General features: G+C 53.3%; 1 protein-coding gene across 6 annotated transcripts in view; it reads right to left on the reverse strand.

The window, feature by feature from the left end:
* Nucleotides 1-11,063: 11,063 nt before the first annotated feature.
* The window catches only part of ADAMTS10 (ADAM metallopeptidase with thrombospondin type 1 motif 10), a 77,172-nt gene continuing 68,954 nt past the window's right edge, over nucleotides 11,064-19,281 (reverse strand). For 3 of the 6 annotated variants that reach the window (XM_075076700.1, XM_075076702.1, XM_075076699.1), the window contains exons 18-25: nucleotides 18,735-18,815; nucleotides 17,121-17,284; nucleotides 16,561-16,687; nucleotides 15,504-15,633; nucleotides 14,642-14,846; nucleotides 14,236-14,412; nucleotides 13,351-13,507; nucleotides 11,064-12,947 (exon numbers count right to left, since the gene is read on the reverse strand). In XM_075076700.1, coding sequence (XP_074932801.1) covers nucleotides 12,838-12,947; nucleotides 13,351-13,507; nucleotides 14,236-14,412; nucleotides 14,642-14,846; nucleotides 15,504-15,633; nucleotides 16,561-16,687; nucleotides 17,121-17,284; nucleotides 18,735-18,815 — 1,151 coding nt within the window. In that variant the 3' untranslated portion in view covers nucleotides 11,064-12,837. The other 3 variants (XR_012657637.1, XM_075076703.1, XM_075076704.1) reach the window with 3 other exon arrangements.

Consider the following 19,281-nt stretch of genomic DNA (forward strand, 5'->3'; position numbering starts at 1 on the left):
CTGGCAAGGATGCTCAGGGCCTCTGAAAAACTTATCCCCTCTCCCTAAGGTGAGAGTTTGATGTGCCTTCTTCCAGGGGTGGCCAGTCAGTGCTGGAGGATGCTCTGCTTCAAGGTGGTTTTAGGAGCAAGATGATTTTGGTTGCTGCCTTCAGGACTTTTGAATAAAAAAGGCTACACTTCACTTATTCCACAAGGGGACATTTTGGCTACAAATGGCCTGAAGCCATTTCAGGAAGACCATTGCTGGAGCTGTGTGGAGGATAAGAGTGGGACTTCATGCAGGGGAAGGCTGCAGTGATGTCCCCTCCACATTTCCAGAGTTGGTGCTCCTGCAGACAAATGGACCAGCCTTCATAAAGCAGCCCTGTATCATTCCCACACCTAAAAATATTTAAATACCTCAGGACTCGTGACTTAATCTTTCAATGATTTCAATGAAGAAATTCTTTCCGGTAGCCAACCTTGGGCATCAGCGGCCCATGTTGCATCACAGTGGCCGCCTGATGTCACAAACCACCTCCTCACTGCCCGTTGTCCCCTGCCCCAGTAAAAGGCAGCCCTGCCCCTGGCCACCACTCATTGGGCTGCTCATGCCTGCAGCGCCAGCAAGCGGAGCAGGACAGGAGCGGGGAAGCCTCAGGCAGCCACTGGCAGCTTCTGGGTGCTGCAGCCCAACACCCAGCGGAGCTGCCCGGTGCAGTCTCAGGGCAACCGCAAGAGCTGCCAAAGCAAAGAGGACGTGTGGAAACTCTTTTGGTGGTGATCCAAAACTGCAGAGGATGGCACAGAGCCTGTGGGGGTCAACCCACCGGAAGGCCAGGAGGAGGCCAAGCGAACCAGAGCAGTGATAAAGATGCCTTAGCTGCCTCACAAATGACCATCAGAAGACCAACCACCTCAAGGGTGTGCATGGCTTTTGTGGATCCTCGTTCACTCATCCAGGGAAACCTGTGCACTCAGTTACCTCTCTGAAATGCCTGTACACCAACGCATGCAGCGTGGGGAGTAAACAAGAGGAACTAGACATCTGTGTGCAGTTGCAGGGCCATGATCTCACTGCAGTCACAGAGACATGGTGGGATAGCTCACATGACTGGAATGTGGTCATGGATTCCTACAGGTTTTTTAGGAAAGACAGACCAGCAAGGAGAGGTGGGGGAGTTGCTCTTTATGTGAGGGAGCAACTGGAATGCATCAAGCTCTGCCAAGGGGTGGAGGAAGAACGAGTCAAGAGCTTATGGGAAAAAATTTAAGTGGCAGGCACATATGGGTGACACTGTTGTGGGTGTTTACTACAGGCCACCTGATCAGGAAGAGGAAGTCGATGAGACCTTCTACAGGCAGCAGGAAGTAGCCTCACTATTGCAGGCCCTGTTGTCATGGGGGACTTCAACCACACTGATATTAGCTGGAAAAGCAACATGGTGAGGCACGCAAGACCCAGGAAGTTCCTGCAGAACATTGAGGCTAACTTTTTGATGCATGTGGTGGAAAAGTCAACAAGGCAAGATGTGCTGCTGGACCTTATACTAACGAACAAAGAAGGGCTGGTTGAGGATGTGAGGGTTGGGAGCAGCCTCGGCTGCAGTGACCATGAGGTGGGGGAGTTCAGGATCCTGCATGGTAGAAGCAGGGCAACAAGCAGGATTACAGCCCTGAACTTCAGGAGAGCTAACGCTGGCCTTTTCAAAGACCTGCTTGGAGGCATCCCATGGGTCAGGGCTCTAGAAGACAGGGGTGTCCAAGAGATCTGGTCAATATTCAAGTACTACTTCCTGCAAGCTCAAGATTGGTGCATCCCTGTGAGGAAGAAGTCAGGCAGAGGAGCCAGGAGACCCCCATGGATGAGCAAAGAGCTTCTAGAAAAACTCGAATGGAAGAGGGAGGTTTACAGAATGTGGAAAAAGGGACTGGCCACTTGGGAGGAGTAAGGGAATGCTGTCAGGCTCTGCAGAGATGTAACGTTTAGCCTGGAGAAGAGGAGGCTGAGGGGAGACCTTATCACTGTCTTCAACTACCTGAAAGGAGGTTTTAGTGACATGGGCTTGGTCTCTTCTCCCAGATTACGAGCAATTAGAACAAGAGAAAACAGTTTCAAGCTGCATCAGGGGACGTTTAGCTTGGATATTAGGAAACATGTCTTTACTGAAAGAGTGGTCAGGCATTGGAAGAGGCTGCCCAAGAGGTGGGGGAGTCACCATCCCTGGAGGTAGTTGAAAGACGTGTAGATGTGGCACTTCAGGGCATGGTTTAGGAGACATGGTAGTGTTGGGGTGACAGTTGGACTTGATGATCCTAGAGGTCTTTTCCAACCTTAATGATTTTATGATTCTATAACGAGGAAGGCCAAGGCCCACTTCGAACTAAATCTGGCAAGGGATGTCCAGGATAACAAGAAGGGCTTCTTCAAATGCATCAGTAGTAAAAGGAAGACTGGGGAAAGCGTGGGCCTGCTGCTGAATGAGGTGGGTGCCCTGGTGACGCAGGGTGCAGAGAAGGCAGAGTTACTGAATGCCTTCTTTGCTTCAGTCTTCACTGCGAAGGCTGGCCCTCAGGCATCCCAGCCCCTGGAGGTGAGAGAGATCTGGAGAAGGAGGCTGAGGAGGATGGGGTCAGAGATCACCTAGGCGAACTGGATCCTCACAGATCCATGGGCCCCAATGGGATGCACCCACGAGTGCTGAGGGAGCTGGTGGATGCTGTTGCTAAGCCTTTCTCCATAATCTTTGAAGGGTCATGGGGGACAGAAGAGGTGCCCAAGGGCTGGAGGGTAGCCAGTGTCACTCCAGTCAACAAGAAGGGCAAGAAGGACCACCCAGGAAACTATAGGCCAGTCAGCCTCACCTCCATCCCTGGAAAGGTGATGGAGCAGTTCATCCTGGAGGTCATCTCCAGGCATGTAGAGGCAGAGAAGGTTATCAGAGGTAGTCAACATGGATTCACCACGGGGAGATCATGTATGACCAACCTGATAGCCTTCTACGATGGCGTGACAGGCTGGGTCGACGAAGGGAGAGCAGTGGATGTTGTTTACCTTCAGCAAGGCTTTGACACTGTCTCCCGTAACACCCTCACAGACAAGCTTAGGCAGTGTGGGTTGGGTGAGAGGGCAGTGAAGTGGACAGAGAACTGGCTGAACGGCAGAGCTCAGAGAGTTGTGATCAACAGGGCAGTGTCTGGTTGGAGGTCCATAACTCATGGTGTTCCCCAGGGGTCTGTGCTGGGGCCAGTCCTGCTCAGTATATTCATCAATGACCTGGATGAAGGGACAGAGTATCCCCTCAGCAAGTTTGCTGACGATCCCAAGCCGGGAGGAGCAGCTGATACCCCAGCAGGCTGTGCTGCCATCCAGCGAGACCCGGACAGGCTGGAGAGCTGGGCCCAGGGGAACCTCATGGAGTTCAACAGGAGCAAGTGCAAGGCCCTGCCCCTGGGGAGGAACAACCCCACGCACCGGCACAGGCTGGGGGTGACCTGGAAAGTAGCTCTGCTGAGAAAGCCCTGGGGGTGCTGGCGGGCAGCAAGTGACCCTGAGCCAGCACCAGGCCCTTGTGCCCAAGAAGGCCAACAGTGCCCTGGGGTGCATGGAAAGGCATGTGGCCAGCAGGGCAAGGGAGGTTCTCCTCCTCCTCTGCTCTGCCCCAGTGAGGCCACATCTGGGGTGCTGCGTCCAGTTCTGGGCCCCCCAGTTCAAGAAGGACAGGGAACTGCTGGAGCAAGGCCAGCGCAGAGCTGCCAAGGGGATCAGGGGCTGGAGCATCTCCTGTGTGAGGAAAGGCTGAGAGACCTGGGCTTGTTCAGCCTGGAGAAGAGAAGCCTGAGGGGGATCTCATCAATGCCTATAAATATATGAAAGGTGGGTGTCAGGGGATGTCAGGGGGATGTCAGGAGGATAGGGCCAGACTCTTTTCAGCGGTGTGTGGCGATTCATGACATGGACTCTGTATTCATGCACAAGCAAAGCCAAAGTCGTTTATTAGCAAAAGAGCAGCCTTAATATAGTCTGCCTCCTGAGCTGGTATTTTTCCCTTCTCTCTGCCTCTGAATGTGTTCTATCACATTCTATCACATATAGCTCCACATATGGTATAGACATAGACAAGCACGCTCTCCTGCTTCGGTACTCCAGCTGTGCCCCTGACCTTCTGTCCCGCATATCAAGGCCTCAGTTCTGTGTTTTTTTGTGGGTTGTTTTCTATCCCACAGCTTGCGTCCAATAAGGGCGATGAGCTCACGGGACGCTACATTCACTTACTCCACAATTCCCCCTTCTTTTTCAACTATCAATATGGTTTTCAGAGATTTATCCATTAAATGTTTTAAGCATTATAATAAGCATGGGATACAGATAACAATCCACAAAAACATTCCAATGCAAAAGATTACATAGTTCACAAGGATTTTTACCCATCCGCCCAGGCGTAGCTTACTAATGAGCTGAGCTAGCCAACGCCAATCATTATCTATTTGCAGTTTCTGCAGGTTTTTTTTTCTCTGGCTGCTGAATACTTTTGTGAATAGATTCAGAATGAAAAAGTCTTGACTTATGGCTTTCGCCAGTGTTACCCAAACATTATTAGATGATGGTAGCTTGGGTAACCCTGGCCAAGAACATACCCCGTTACATGAACAGATTATAAATACAATCAACAAACAGAACGTCTTCATTTTCCTTCAGTAGGGTTTGGTTCTTCCGATGCGGAATTTTCTGTTGAGGGTTGATACCGATACGACCAAACGTAACAGGCTGGGATCCAGTGAGGTCCTGACCCTGTGGAGACAACACCATTACCTCTCCCCCATGTTATTAGGAGGAAGGGAGTCTCCATTATTCCAGATTCTAAATTTCTTATGAGGACCTGTGCCTTTACTTCAATGCTCTGGCGGTCTGTTTGCAGAGAGAGATAGTGTCAGCTAATGGGGTGACCTGTATTGGAAACATTAAAAAAGTTAAGGACATACAGTGCTTTTGCTAAAAGCTTTTGTGGAGTTAAGGTTCCAGCTCCCCCGCTTTGTTGTAACATCATGCGTTTTAAGGTGCTATGTGCTCATTCAACGATGGCTTGCCCTGTGGGGGAGTGAGGAATACCTGTGATGTGTTTCACCCCTCAATCTTGAAAAAAGGTTAGTAGATGATGTGAGATATAAGCTGGGCCATTATTGGTCTTAATTATACGTGGGATACCAAAGTATGCAAAGGCACAGGTGAATGTTCGATCTAGCTGACCAGGAAAGTCTACTAAAGCCGTTTGAAAGTCTAGAGAAGTTTGCATCAAATACTGTAACATATGTGATGACAGTGGTACAATGATTCTGGCAATATCTTGTCCAACTAACAACAACTCTGAGTTGTTGTTGTGCTTTCATAATTAGCAGGGCAAAGCTTTCAGGACGCATCATGACAGTCTTATGTAACTGATTAGCAAGAAATATCTTTTCGATTATCACTAAGGGGTCATTGCATGTTACATCCCACTGATAAAGCAGCGCATATGGCTGGGTAGATGGATTCAAGATGACTAGTTGAAAGGGTAGTTCAGGACAGGCGCGATCTGCTTGACGTGAAGTCAAGCTTGACGTCAGAAACCTTTGTAAGTGCCACCGTCACTTCAGGGGTTAAAACACGAGGTGATAAAAGCTCAGGGTTACCTTTCAATAGAGAAAATAAAGGGCTTAATTCATGATTCGTAATACCTAACAGAGGTTGAACCCAATTAATAGTACCTAAGAGTTTTTGTAAATCGTGAAGTGTCATGACATTAGTTTGGATTTTTACATGTTGTGGCCTGATTTTTCACTCTGTTATTCTCCACCCTAAATACTGCCATGGGCTCGCCTGTTGAATCTTCTCTGGTGCAATTTGCAGACCGGCCTGCTTTATTCGGTGGGGTGCAAACACTAAGGTCATTTGCATACTTTCATCAGATTCTGTGTCTATAAGGATATCATCCATATAGTGATAGATAAGTGCTTCAGCAAATTGTTCACGTACCAGGGATAGGGCTTTCGCTACAAACCATTGACATATCATAGGGCTATTTTTCATGCCTTGTGGCAACACTACCCAATGATAGTGTTTGTGGGGCTCACTAATATTAATGGAAGGGACTGAAAATGCAAATTTAGGGGCATCGTTAGGATGCAAAGGAATTGTAAAAAACCAGTCTTTTAAATCAATAGTAGTAAGGTGCCAATTGCGGGGGATCATGGCAGGTGACGGCATGCCTGGTTGTAGTGCACCCATATCCTCCATTACGGCATTAATTTTCCTTAGGTCATGTAAGAGATGCCATTTACCACTTTTCTTCTGAATCACAAACACAGGTGAATTCCGTGGACTAGTGGTAGGTACTATGCGTTCTGCACATAATTGTTCATCAACTAATTCGTGTAAATGGTGCGATTTGACAACAGGCAGGGGCCACTGTTCCACCCATACTGCAGTTTGTGTTGTCCGTGTCACTTCTAAGGTGGCTTGTGCCGCACTGGCCCTCAGGATAAATTTGACCCAATTTTCACCTCCCACAGACTCATACAGTCCCGTCCCCATAATGTAATTGGTGTTGCTAATACAGACGGGCTCACCGATGCTACATGTTTGTCAGGCCCTTCGATTAATATCGTGTTTTCACTCTGCAAAGGTAAAGCATTCCCACCAATTCCAGCTAAAGCTTCCCCAAGTTGCACCAGAGGCCAGTCTTTGGGCCACAGTTCTTTAGAGATGATGGTGACATCAGCACCAGTGTCAATAATACTGGCTAATCAGATAGATTTCTTGTCTTTCGCCGTCAGGGTATAGTGCAGCATGGGGCGCGTAACACTCACTGTTTGGGCCCACAAATTATGCGGGGCTCCTGTTGATCCAAAGCCTTGAAACCCTCGTACTGTGTCAGTGGCTTGTGGGGGATAGGCATTAAAGTAGACTAACTGAGCTATTTGTGAGCCTTGCACAATAGTGCAGGGTGGGGTGGGAGTCCAGGCCATAATTTTGGTTTCACCAGAGTAATCTGAATCAATAACACCAGGTAAAACAAATAGCCCTTGCAGGGTTGTAGGCAATCATGGGCCACCAGGGTAAAAGATTTCATTATTGACCCCAACATGTTCCTTGAATATGGGGATCCCAGGCCAAATTCTATTGCTCCTCGTCGCATTTCCTTAATAATGGAAAAGTTGTCCTTCCCGTCTTGGTTGTTGATTGGGATCATAGATGACAGGAGCTATGATCTTTGCAGCCAGCTCATGATCCCCAGCGGCTAATGCCTCTTTACGGATGGCTTGCCATTGATCATGTGGGTCCGGGGAGTACAAATCAGGTTCTTTCTCTGTATCAATGGGTCCAGGATCAAACGGGACCCTAGGTAAACTTGAGTCTTACATCGAATGCCTTTCCTTTTTTCTGGGACCTCAGATTTAGCTGGCATTGGGGGGGCAGTGGGTAGTGTGGTGTCACGGGGAGCGGCGGACTCACACTCTCTGGCATCTTGGTAACTAGCTTCCTGCTTGCACATAAGTTCTAATATTTGTCTCCAGGGAGTTAAGAGCTCTGCCACAATTTTATCCGACCTTGTTGCTCTATCCCACAATTTAACTCCTGCTTCGTCTCAAGTTTCAGAGTTAAAAATGTTAACTGCATCGACCCCCTCACAGTTCATCGATACCCACTTCAAAATTCTCTTTAATGACTGCGAGTTGATATCAACCTTGTGCTTTCGTAGGAATCCCTCCATTAGGCTCAATACTGACTTCTCTTCGGACGATATAGTACTCCCCATAGTTCCCCACACCTCCCCTCACTCGATGAGGGATTTCAGCCGGCTCCTGCTTCATTTCAGCAGCACTTCAGTCCTGTGGGGCTCACCACCTGCTCAAGCAGGGGGTTGGAAGGAATGGTCTCCAGAAGTCCCTTCCAGCCCCTGCCATTCTGTGGTTCTGTGAGACCATGGAGGCCAACCCACTGGAAGACCAGGAGGCAGCCATGGAGGTCGATCCAATTCCAGCAGACCTAGGGTGGGCCCAGCTCCTTGGCAGTGCTCAGCCCCGCAACAGAAAGAGGCCAAGAGCAGGCAAATGAAACAGTGGCATAAAGCCAAGGCCTGAGCACACTTCTCCACTGTCCCCTGCAGACCTGCCATCCTGAGGTGGCCCCTCCACTCCCCCAGCATGGCAGTGCCAGAGCCCACAGAGTTGGAAGTGGCATGCGCAGGCCTCAACCTGTCACCGCTGCAGCAAGTCCGTGCTGCTCCACATGCACCCAGAGCAAGGGCTGTCCGTGCCCAGCAGCACTCAGCTGCTGTGCAGCTCACCCTGGGACTGCACTCCCTGCTAGGGTTGGGGCACCTGGTAGGGTCCCCAGGGCCCGAAAGGGTGAGCAGCCATGCAGCCCCATCGCCCTGGCAGGAAAGCCCTCCTTTTTGGGTGTCAGAGAGGTGTCCAAGAGCGTGGGGAAAGCAGGGAGATTTCCGGGCAAAGGAAAGCTCTGATGCCATGTGGGGACAGCTTTACACACAGTGATCCCACAACTGCTTTTTCTTTTCATGTTTTGGTTTCAGACTTCTGGGGTTTTTTTACCATATATTGGACTTTGCATTGCAGAGCAGAGGGTGCTGGCTGGAGCACTCAGCCTCCCACCAGGGCCAGGGCTGGAGGAGGGAGGATATTGCCAACGAGTGAGGTCTGATGTGGAGTTGACGGCAAATTCTGCAAACACAAGGCTTGGGGCAGCCCACCAGCAGGCTGAGAGCCAGCAGGGCTGTAAGGGTTTGCTTTCACACGCAGCTGTGGCCGGAGAAGGAAATTGGCCACGTCAGAGCCAGTGGCTGCTTCTCTTTCTGTTGACCAGAGCAGCAGTTCCTCCACGAAGCATGTGTGGGGCGGTGGGAGGTGTGGAGAGTGGGTCCCACCAGAGTGGGACTGGGCAGAGGCCTTTAGGACAGCTCAGCCCTGGGCACCCTGCTCTTCCCAGGCAGGGCCTCTTTCAGGCCAGGCACCTGACATACAAGGGACCCACTGTCAGCCGTGCGCTGGGGCATCAGCGGCCCATGTTGCATCACAGTGGCCGCCTGATGTCACAAACCACCTCCTCACTGCCCGTTGTCCCCTGCCCCAGTAAAAGGCAGCCCTGCCCCTGGCCACCACTCATTGGGCTGCTCATGCCTGCAGCGCCAGCAAGCGGAGCAGGACAGGAGCGGGGAAGCCTCAGGCAGCCACTGGCAGCTTCTGGGTGCTGCAGCCCAACGCCCAGCGGAGCTGCCCAGTGCAGTCTCAGGGCAACCACAAGAGCTGCCAAAGCAAAGAGGACGTGTGGAAACTCTTTTGGTGGTGATCCAAAACTGCAGCGGATGGCACAGAGCCTGTGGGGGTCAACCCACCGGAAGGCCAGGAGGAGGCCATGGAGGTCAATCCAACTCCAGCAGCCCTATCCGGCTGCTGCAACGCTAATCCCAGGGACTGCTTGAAGAAGGCATCCCGTCATGCTGAGGGGGTCTGGCCCCACCAAAGACTATCGGTGTGGGACCAGCTCCTCTGCAGTGGCCAGGTCAGCTGTGAGTGGGAAGCCAGGGCCTTAATGCAGCCGACCTGCGCGTGCCTCCAAGCCATCAATCAATCAATCAATCAATCAATTGTAGAATCATAGAATCTTTAAGGTTGGAAAAGACCTCTAGGATCATCAAGTTCAACCCCCAACCCAACATGCCCAGGCCTCCTAAACCATGCCCTGGAATGCTATGCTTACATATTTTTTGAACACCTTGAAGGTGGTGACTCCACCTCCCTTTGCTATCCTGTTCCAATGCCAAACCACTCCTTGAGTAATGAAATTTTTCCAAATATCCAGGCTAAACTTCCCCTGACACAGCTTGAGGACAGTTAATCTCCATCCATCCATGCATGTATCCATCCATGCATCCCTGCATCCATCCCCCTTCAAACGTGGTGGAGTCTCCCTCCCCATCCTGCTCTGCCCTGGTGCCCCCCAGATATTCATAGGGTGTCTGCCTGGCCCTTTCCAGGGAGCAGGTAGCACAGCAGCACCGAGAGGGAGGTCACACTAGGGAGACCATCTGTGCCAAAGATGCACCCTGTGCTGGGCACCTCTCTCGTGAGCAGAGTCTGCAGAAGATGGAGCCTCAAAGTGTTCCTGAGATCTCTCCTGCTCACATTAACCTGTCCTAACCTTGGTCTTGTGAGACTTTCTGGGCAGCACTGGGGGAACAGCTGGAAGAAGACAGGGCAAGACTTTGTTGAGGCCTAGCACACAAGAGCAGGTCAGTGCCCTTAGCTTGAAACAGGGAATGTGATTAAGCCTTGCTTTGGGAACTGCCTCTCTCTCCTTCTGAATACCAGCTCAGCTACCTGCAGCCAGGTTGGAATCATTGGCTCAGAGACACATAGAATCATTTGGGTTGGAAAGGAGTTTTAAAGGTCACCTAGTTCAACCCCCTGCAGTGAGCAGCGACATCTTCTAGTAGATCAGGTCGCTCAGAGCCCCATTCAACCTGCCATGGATTGTTTTCAGGGACGGGGCATCTCCCACCTCTCTGGGCAACCTGTGCCAGTGATTCATCACCCTCGTTGTAATAAACATCTTCCTTGTATCTGGTCTGAATCTCTCCTCTTCTAGTGTAAAACCATTACTCCTGTCCTATCACTACAGGCCCTGCTGAAGAGTCTGTCCTCTGTTTCTCCAGCGCAACAAGACATGGGCAAACCTCTGTGTCAGTCCCCATGGGAAGCATCAGTGATGTTTTGGCAGTTCTTCAACAGTCCCCCACCAAAAGCCCGAACCAGCATCACCAAGGGTGGGGCCATGCCCCCCTGGGGTGCACGGCTCACCCGCGAGAGCTCTGCCAAGGGAGAGCCTCTTCCTATGTGTCATGAAGCAGCTCTGTGTGAGCCTCCACCTCTCTGACCTGCTCTGGTCACTCGGGGTTCAGGGAGAACTCTCCCCTGCTGCCCAATCTCCTCCTGCAACATGAGCACATGAAGCATTGTGGTGTTGGGCTTCCTCGAGCCCTGGGTTGCCCCTTGAGAAACAAGACCGGGACTAGAAGCTGCGCCCGGGATCGTAGCTAGTCCTTTATTATAAATCATGCCGTTACGTCGCTCCTCCTCAGAGTTAGTATGTTAAACATTTTTCATTATATATATCTATATAGAAAGGTGAAAACACCCCCTCCCCTCACCAAAATATCAGAATGGAGCATGGCACCAGGAAGGAAGACAAATGAAGGCCCACTCAACAGCCAAACAGGATTTGTGGAGCACCAGAGAAACTGTGGTTGGCTGGTGAGCGGGTAAAAAAACATATGGTGGAGTGACACATGAGGGCTGGCCGGGCAGAGAGGTTTGCTCTGGGGAACCAGGGCTGTCTGTGTCCCTGCACCATAGAGATGTCCCCCAAGGGGAACAGAACATGGCTTTGGACGGGATTACCCACCTTTGTAATACAGAAAGGCCTGAAAATAATAATGATAGCAAAAACCACATGCTTTGTTGATTTTAAATTCAGGTCCCCTCTGCAGGCTGCCGTGGCCCATGGAGAAGACATGTGTTGGCCCAGATTTGGCCAGGAGGTGACCTGGAGGAATTTCAAGCCTGCTCTTTTCCCATCACTGGAGGTCTCCTGAGGGCACAGGAGTGGTTGGCACTGGGACCGACACCCTGAGGCCACAGTGGCATGTGGTGAGGCTGCCTTTGGAGGCAAAGCACCTTTCAGAGGCAAAGCACCTTTGGAAGTAAAGCACCTTTGGAGGCAAAGCCGTTGTGGAGGCTGTGGCGTTTGCTGCAGAGGGCCCTGCCAGGGCCAGGCAGACTGGTCCCAAGTCACAGCTCAGCAATGGGGACACTGTCATCAAGACAGTTCTTGTCCTGCATCCTCCTTTGCTGTGATTCCTGCAGCCCGGCACATCCTTCACGACCGTTAAATGACTACAACCCCGAGCACACCTCAACCCTGACATCAGCTCATGCTTCAAGGTGTTTCTGGAATCAAAAATGGTCATAAGAGTGACAAGGGCTTTGAGGAAAAATAAGGGGACACCCCAATCAAAGTAGGTTGTTAAGAGAGTTTGTGTAACCCCCTCTCCCAGTTAAACTGGTGTCACAGCTCTGCTCACTGAGTGACCTGCTCTCTGTCCCCTGCTGCATGTCCCAAGGTGACAGGATGCAAACCAAGAAAATGAACTTCCTGCTCCAACCCCAATCTCCACAGCAGCTCATCTTCGTCCATCGCCCAGCAGCCACAAGCCACGCTTGTCGCCTGTGGCACCTGAAACCTCCTCCCTGCCTCCCCTGGCATCCCCGAGGGAAAGGCAGCAGCCCCCAGTGCGCTCAGCCTCCCATGGGACACCCCACTGCAGACCACGATGCCCCGCGATGCCCTCGGGGGACGGGCGCAGAGCAGGGCGACCCAGGAGCACCCAGCAGTGGGGCAAGCGGTGCCGCTCTGGTGGCTGTCTCAGCGTCTGCAGGACCGGGGTACGCTACTAATAAATAACAACGTCAGAATTTCAAGTAATGTCCCTGCTGCCGCGCTCTGCCCAGCTTCTCCCTCTTCCACCGCTCATCGACTGGTTCCTGTTGCAGTGGGCCGTGGCAGTGTCTGCAGCGCTGGCAGTGGTTTAACTGGGAACCTGCCATTGTGAAGCTTGGGGGAAAAGGGTGCATGTCTTTGGGGGATGGGTTTGGGTGATGCCGGCTCCCACTGGAAGCACGACCAGTGTTTGTGTTGGACCCAGGGGAGATTCCTGGGGTGGAGAGAAAGGGCACGGTTCGGTGACCCTCCAGCGCAGCTTTTGCCTTCCAGTTTTCCCATGGGGGTCACGCTGTGTCCCTAGTGCCCCTGGCATGTTTTACAGCACATCTGTCGGAAGTAGGTCCGGCTGCAGAACTTGAACTTCAGGACGAGCGGGCAGTAGGCCACCTTGTTCACATCCTTGCACTCTGGATGGGCGACAGAGGGAAGCAGGGTTACAGGTGCCTTAGGGGTGAGGAGCCCCACGGAGAACTTCTAACCAGCCCTTTGCAAGTTCCTTTTGCACCCCAATGCCCAGCTCCTGAAGGCTGCTTGCCAGGACGCAGCTGTGCTGAAGACGCTACTGAGAACCTCAATATTCATAACATTTCTTTGCCAAGGTGCAGTTCCTTCATTTATCAGGGTTACAGCATGCCAGTTTGGCCTGGGACCAGAGGGGTCAGCATCAGGTCTCCCCACAAGATCCTTACCCCACAGCACAGCACCTAGAGCCCAAATCGGGCTGTGCTGGCTGCAGTGTCCCTGTACTGTGTGGCCCCCGAGGCTGGCAGTGCTCCACATTTCCCTCCTCAGCCCCCCTGCCTCCCTCACCTTCAGGGTTGTCTGTAGGTCCCGATTCACACTTGGTCTCACACTGCTGCATGCCAGGGGGCTGCAGGGTCTGCACGCAGTCACTGGACGGCTGCCCGGTGTGAGCCAGGCACTGGACGGATCTTCTTTGCTGGCCAAGGCCACACTGCGCAGAGCACTGCCGGGAAACAGCACAGCACAGAGCTGTGGCAGCCACCACGGCTTTAATAACACAGGGGGAGAGGTCATGGTGAGGTCTTAGGAGATGCAAAAGGTGCTGGATGCAGTCATCCATCCCTTCACCAGCAGCTGCAGGCACCTCATCAGCACAGCTGAGCGCTGCAGCCCTGCTTCCTGAACAGCTTAGCCTGAACCTCCAGGACCCAGCGAGGGTCTCTCCATCCAGCCCTAAATCACCAGCCTTTTGCAGGCCTCCTGCACCCCGGTGTTACCCTGCAGCTCAAGGGGTGTTAAGGGAAGGGAGGACTGTCGGCATTGCCCTGCTGCAGGTGTTGGGCTGGGCTGTGGCAAGTGGACTAGCGGCGGCCCTGCTTGCGGTGGCCCAGCCCACCTCTGCAGCCCACTGCTCCCACTACTCTGCACTGCTCCCCATCCTCATGGCCGTGCTGCCCCTCAGACACCTGTGGGGGCCCTCCAGTGACTTCTGTGGGGCCCTGCTAGGCCTAGGAGACTCCCTGGGTCAGCCATGCATTTAGGCTGCCATCACAGTGGCCTCCTAAGCCAAGGTGGGGGCAAAGAACACTGCCACGGAGTCCTGCTGCCCCCCAGATAGTTGTGCTGGCCACAGTGGGTTCTGCTGGCAGGTGAAAGCCTTATGTGGACTATGATTTGAGGGGCTGGGGAGGCAGTCTTCTTCAATAACCCCATGGAAAGGATTGTCCCTACCTCTCCCCACTCTCCAGTCACCCAGCGTGGTGGTGGGCAGCGCCGCAGGTTGCACCTCATGCTGGTCGGGGGCTTGGAGCCTTCATAGCACTGAGAGGTGGGCAGTGTTGCACTGTGGTCACCACTCTTGCAGAGGACAATGCGGTGGCGGAAACCTGGCCCACAGCTTGGGGTGCACTGCAAAGAGAGGGCACACGTGGTCAGGATGCACAGCAAATTGTAGAGAGAGGCAGCACTGGCCCTCCCCAGCAGTGCTCCCACCTTTCCTGTCTCCTGAGCTACAAGACCATTTCCCACATAACGCTCTCCATGGCCAGCAGCCATCACCAACGCTCTGGCCTAGTGACTGAGACTGTCCTAAGGACCGGAGCCACCAGAGAGGAAAGGGCCGAGGCTAAACACTTACCTCAGACCAGTCCAGGGCAACCCACTCCGGAGGACATGTCTGGTTATTGCAAGGCTCAAGCATCTTTGGCCGTGGATGCGTGCAAGAAGCATCATCCAAGGTCTTCTCCTCTGTGGCAGAGATCTTACGCTTGCAAAAGACACTGCGTGTGCGGACGCCTTCGTTGCAACTTCGGCTGCATTCGGACCAGTTCCCAATCACCCAGCTGGAGACAGGTAAAACAACAAGGCTTGCAAGGGGCACAGTGGTCCACGCTTCTCCCCATACTCCTGTTCAGAGTCCTATTCCTACTCTGACCATGGCCTCCCTGGCAGCTGTTTGAACCATAGAGTTCCTCCACATCTCCCTTTCCCCATCAAGACAGGGGCAAGGGTCAGCCAGGAAGGGGCTGGGACAATTTTTGAGAGACTGTGCTGAGTATCTGCTCTGCACCAAAGGACCAGATAGGGAGAGCTCCATTCTGCAAGTAGCAGAGCAGCGCAGGGAGGACACACTACAGAGGCCATCCTTGGCCAACACTTGGCACATCTTTCACCGAGCAAGGCACAGTGTAGCCTCATGCACAGAGCACTGTGGAGAAGACAGGTTTCTACTCCCTGCATTGCCACTGCCCCTTCCCTGCAGTGATGCACTTGGGCTGTGCAGGTTGCTTGCTGTACTGTGCTCATGGCGGGGCACAGAGGAGAAAACTGCCCCCCGCCCCCACTCCCCAGCAGAGCTGCTCCAGCTAGGTAGTGTGACTCCTGGGTACTGTGGCAGGGGATTTTGACATGGGCATGGCAGAGAGAGGGGAATTTCAGCCTCCTCTACATTGGCTCTTCCACAAACAGTCCCTTGATCTGCTCCAAACCATGGTACTCACGCTGGGGGACACGGTTCGGTATTACACAGCCTCTGTCGCTCTGGCATTTTGGTTTCAGGGCTACAGAAATGGTTGAAGGCAGTTGAGCCATCAGAAAGTTTCTTGCATACCACAGATTGGACCTGGCTGCCTGCCAAGAAAAAGGGGCAAAGGGGAAAGACGGAAGGACCCTGAGGCCAGTGCTGAGCCAGGCTCAGGGACAAGTCCCACAGCTCTGCTCCTGCGAGGGCAATGAGATGGTGCAGACACTTGTCACTGCACCTCGTCAAGCCTGAACCTACTTCTCTATTCATAACCAAGGCCTCCTTTGCCTCTTACATCTCCAGAAAAGAATGGATGGGGTGAAGGGTCACCATCCAGGACAGGACCCAGCACAGTCTGCAGAAGATGGAGGCTCAAAGCGTTCCTGAGATCTCTCCTGCTCACATAAACCTGTCCTAACCTTGGTCTTGTGAGACTTTCTGGGCAGCACTGGGGGAACAGCTGGAAGAAGACAGGGCAAGACTTTGTTGAGGCCTAGCACACAAGAGCAGGTCAGTGCCCTTAGCTTGAAACAGGGAATGTGATTAAGCCTTGCTTTGGGAACTGCCTCTCTCTCCTTCTGAATACCAGCTCAGCCACCCGGAGCCAGGTTCTCCAGAGCCAGGAGATGTGGCGCAAACCTTTGTGTCAACCCCCATGGAACCAGCCCAAGGGATTCAGGGAAGCATCAGCGGTGTTTCAATTCACAGACACGTAGATCTGATGGCCAACCTGCCCTGCATAGCACAAGGAAATTAATTTCAAGCATATCATGCCACCTTCCATCACCTCTACCATGTACACCGCGGTCTGGCCGAAGAACAGCATCCAGGGTGTTTGCCCTGACACTCTGCCCACAAGATGATGCTGACTGACACCCGCTCACATGTAGCTGAGTGCAGGGTGGGAATATGTAGGAACCCGAGAGCTCCTTTAGAGCAAATAAGATGCTAATGTCTGTGTGCTGTCTCACATGGCCCAGACACAGTGCAGACATGTGTCCCCTGCCCCGAGGTGACATGGGGTCAAACCTCACCCCCTGCACACAGTGCTGAGCATTTGGTCCACGGGGTGTAGTGCCAGGAGTACTGGTTTGAGGCATCCCTGCCGATGGGTGCATTGAACTTGTACCGGATCCCTTGCAGCTCTGTCCGCACGAGGACCTGCAGAGAAAGGCACCACCAAGGCATCAGTGCCACTGAAGTCCAGCATGGTCACGACTGTCCAGATGGCATCCCATGACCTTAGCATGCTGTCTAAAATCCAGGGCAGCTGAAATATACCCCATCTTCCCTTTCCAGTCCCTTCCAGCATTGACATGGCAGCCACCAGTGAATGACTGGTGCAGCCACGAAGGTGACACTATCAAAGAACAAGCTCCTGTGCACTTACAGATTGAATTGTCCCAAAGCCTGGCAGATTAGGAAGAGAGACATGGGGATTTAGCCCAATTTACCTCTGATGTCTGTGCCCTTTTACTCCAGACAGCAAGGACAGAGGTTGATTAGCTCCATTTCCCATGTAGACATGGCAAGGTGTCTTTGGCCCAGACCAGGCCCATACCAGGTGGGGGTATGAAGGAACTGTGTTACCAACCATGACAAAAAGGGTGATGTTGGTGGGTCCCAAGGCCTCCAGGGACTCAGGCTCCTCTGGGGATCTCTTGTAGTGGAATGTTGTGCCTGCGATGTCAAAGCGCCGCGGGGGGTCAATGGAGAGCTTCCCATTGATGTAATACTCGCCGCTCTCCCCTCTCAGCGCTGCGAGGACAGGGGAGCAAGGGTTAGCAGAAAGGCTGAATGCATCTGCATCTAGCTTCAGCTGGGAACTTCTCATCTGCCAGGCTCAGAGCACTGCTACAACAGAGGATAACTGTCATCAGCCTCGTTTTACGGGGGGCGATAGGTGGGACAAACAAAATAGGTGCCTGAGTCAGGGTCACACAGAAAGTCACTAGCAGAGGTGGGGCTAATGTGCCCATCATCTTGCCTCAGCCTGCCTGCCACCTTGCTGTGGAAGGAGGATGCTGCAGGGAGCTCAGCCAGCTGCCCGGGGTGGTGATGGGGACACTTGGCAGCATGACAAGCTGTGCCCAAGAAGCCAGGCTCAAATCCAGCTGTGCAAACTGGGTCTTGGCTGCTGGGGGTTCGGGAGGAGGTTGGTCCCCTGGAGCCTGGCTGCAGTTGCCCAAGCGAGTCACTAGAGGGAGATCGGCTCGCTTGCTCGCTCCTGCTCGCATTCCCACGCTCTCCCAGCTTGCTCTCTGCCACCAACACTGCGCCGGCGTCACTCCTGCCCTCGCTGCTGGCAACGACCTCATTGCTATGATGCTCTAGAGCAGGGAGGATGTTTGGTCCTGATGAGGACGGAGGATGCTCTCTCCCCTCCCACTGGGGTGCAGGGACAGATCCTGGAGTGGGAGAGACTGGTGGCAGCAATCGATAGAGATACGAGCTTGGGCTGTCCCTCCAGTGCACAGAAATCCAGACTGAATAGACGCAAGGAGTCCCCAGAATACCTGGGCCGGGCAGGCAGGGATGTTGGCAACCCTGAACCCAGCCAAGGATGCTGGCTTGGAGGGATGCTGCCAGGTGAGCCCTGCTGCGACCTCCCATCAGTGCCAGCATCTGGGCAGGCTCCTGCTCCTGGGGAGCCACTGTGGAGGCACCAGGCAGCAAACCAGCAGTGAGTCCACCTCTCTGTGATCACTGTTGATCACTTGGAGGGCAGAAAGAGAAGACAAGGGGAAGGAAAAAAGCCCATGGTAAAAACAGCCGGAGTCTGGCTGGAAAATTGAGCCTAAGGAAAATGTGAGCAGGTCTATTTTTAATCCCCAGACTGGATTCCCCCCATGCTGGCAGAGTGGGGAATACCAAGGAGCCACAGACAGCACCAGGAATGGCAGGGTGTGGGGGTTTGCTCAGGGTTATGCTGCCGAACCATGAGTGCAGGACAGAGGCAGTGCTGCAGTGAGACAGGGGCCGTGTGTGCTGCAATGATGTGTCCCACGCTGGCCAGGGACACGCCACCCTGCTGGCAGGCTCTGCTGCCTTCCTCTACCCCAACCCCAGGCTGGGACTCCCAACTCCATACTTGGCTGCAGTGGGAGTTTTTCCATGCTGGGCCTTTACCACGCACTATTAACTGCAGGGAAATGGCCGATCCAGGGGTGTCTGGCTGGGATTTCAGTGTTCTGCAGACCCATCTCACCTAGGTAGTTGATGGAGAGGTTCAGCTCCCGGATGTCGATGTGGACGGAGCCCTTGGGAATCTGGATCACCTCCTCGTAACCTGTGAGACAACCCGGGGCCAGTAAGCAGCGAAGCTCGGCCTCCGAGCCTGGAGCCAACCCTGCCCTGAGCTGGATGGGAGCCTGTGCCACCCTGTTACCCATGGTGTAAACACTAAATGATGTGCTGGCAGTGCAGAGGTGTTTGCTCAGCCGCCCACTGCAATGAAACATAAAAAGCACTCTGGCCTGCCAGGACAGTGGCTTGCTTTGCTTTGTGGTGCGGGCTCTTGTGATGGGACTGGCCACGCTGTGGAGCTGGGATCTCCATGGGCTTCTCCACAGACTGGCTTGAGGGCAGTGGGAGCTGGGGAGCAGGGAAGGGGCTTGGTGCTCTGTGTCAGGGACTTGGGTACCAGCAGTGGCTATGTCGCATCTTGGTCAGTGAACAGGAGTGATTTGCTCCCTGTTGCAGCCTGGTCCTACCCTTTGAGGTGTTTCCCAGGGATATGTCCCTGCCTGTCCCAC

This window comes from Phalacrocorax aristotelis, chromosome W, assembly GCF_949628215.1.
Source record: "Phalacrocorax aristotelis chromosome W, bGulAri2.1, whole genome shotgun sequence".
NCBI classification, from domain to species: Eukaryota; Metazoa; Chordata; class Aves; order Suliformes; family Phalacrocoracidae; genus Phalacrocorax; species Phalacrocorax aristotelis.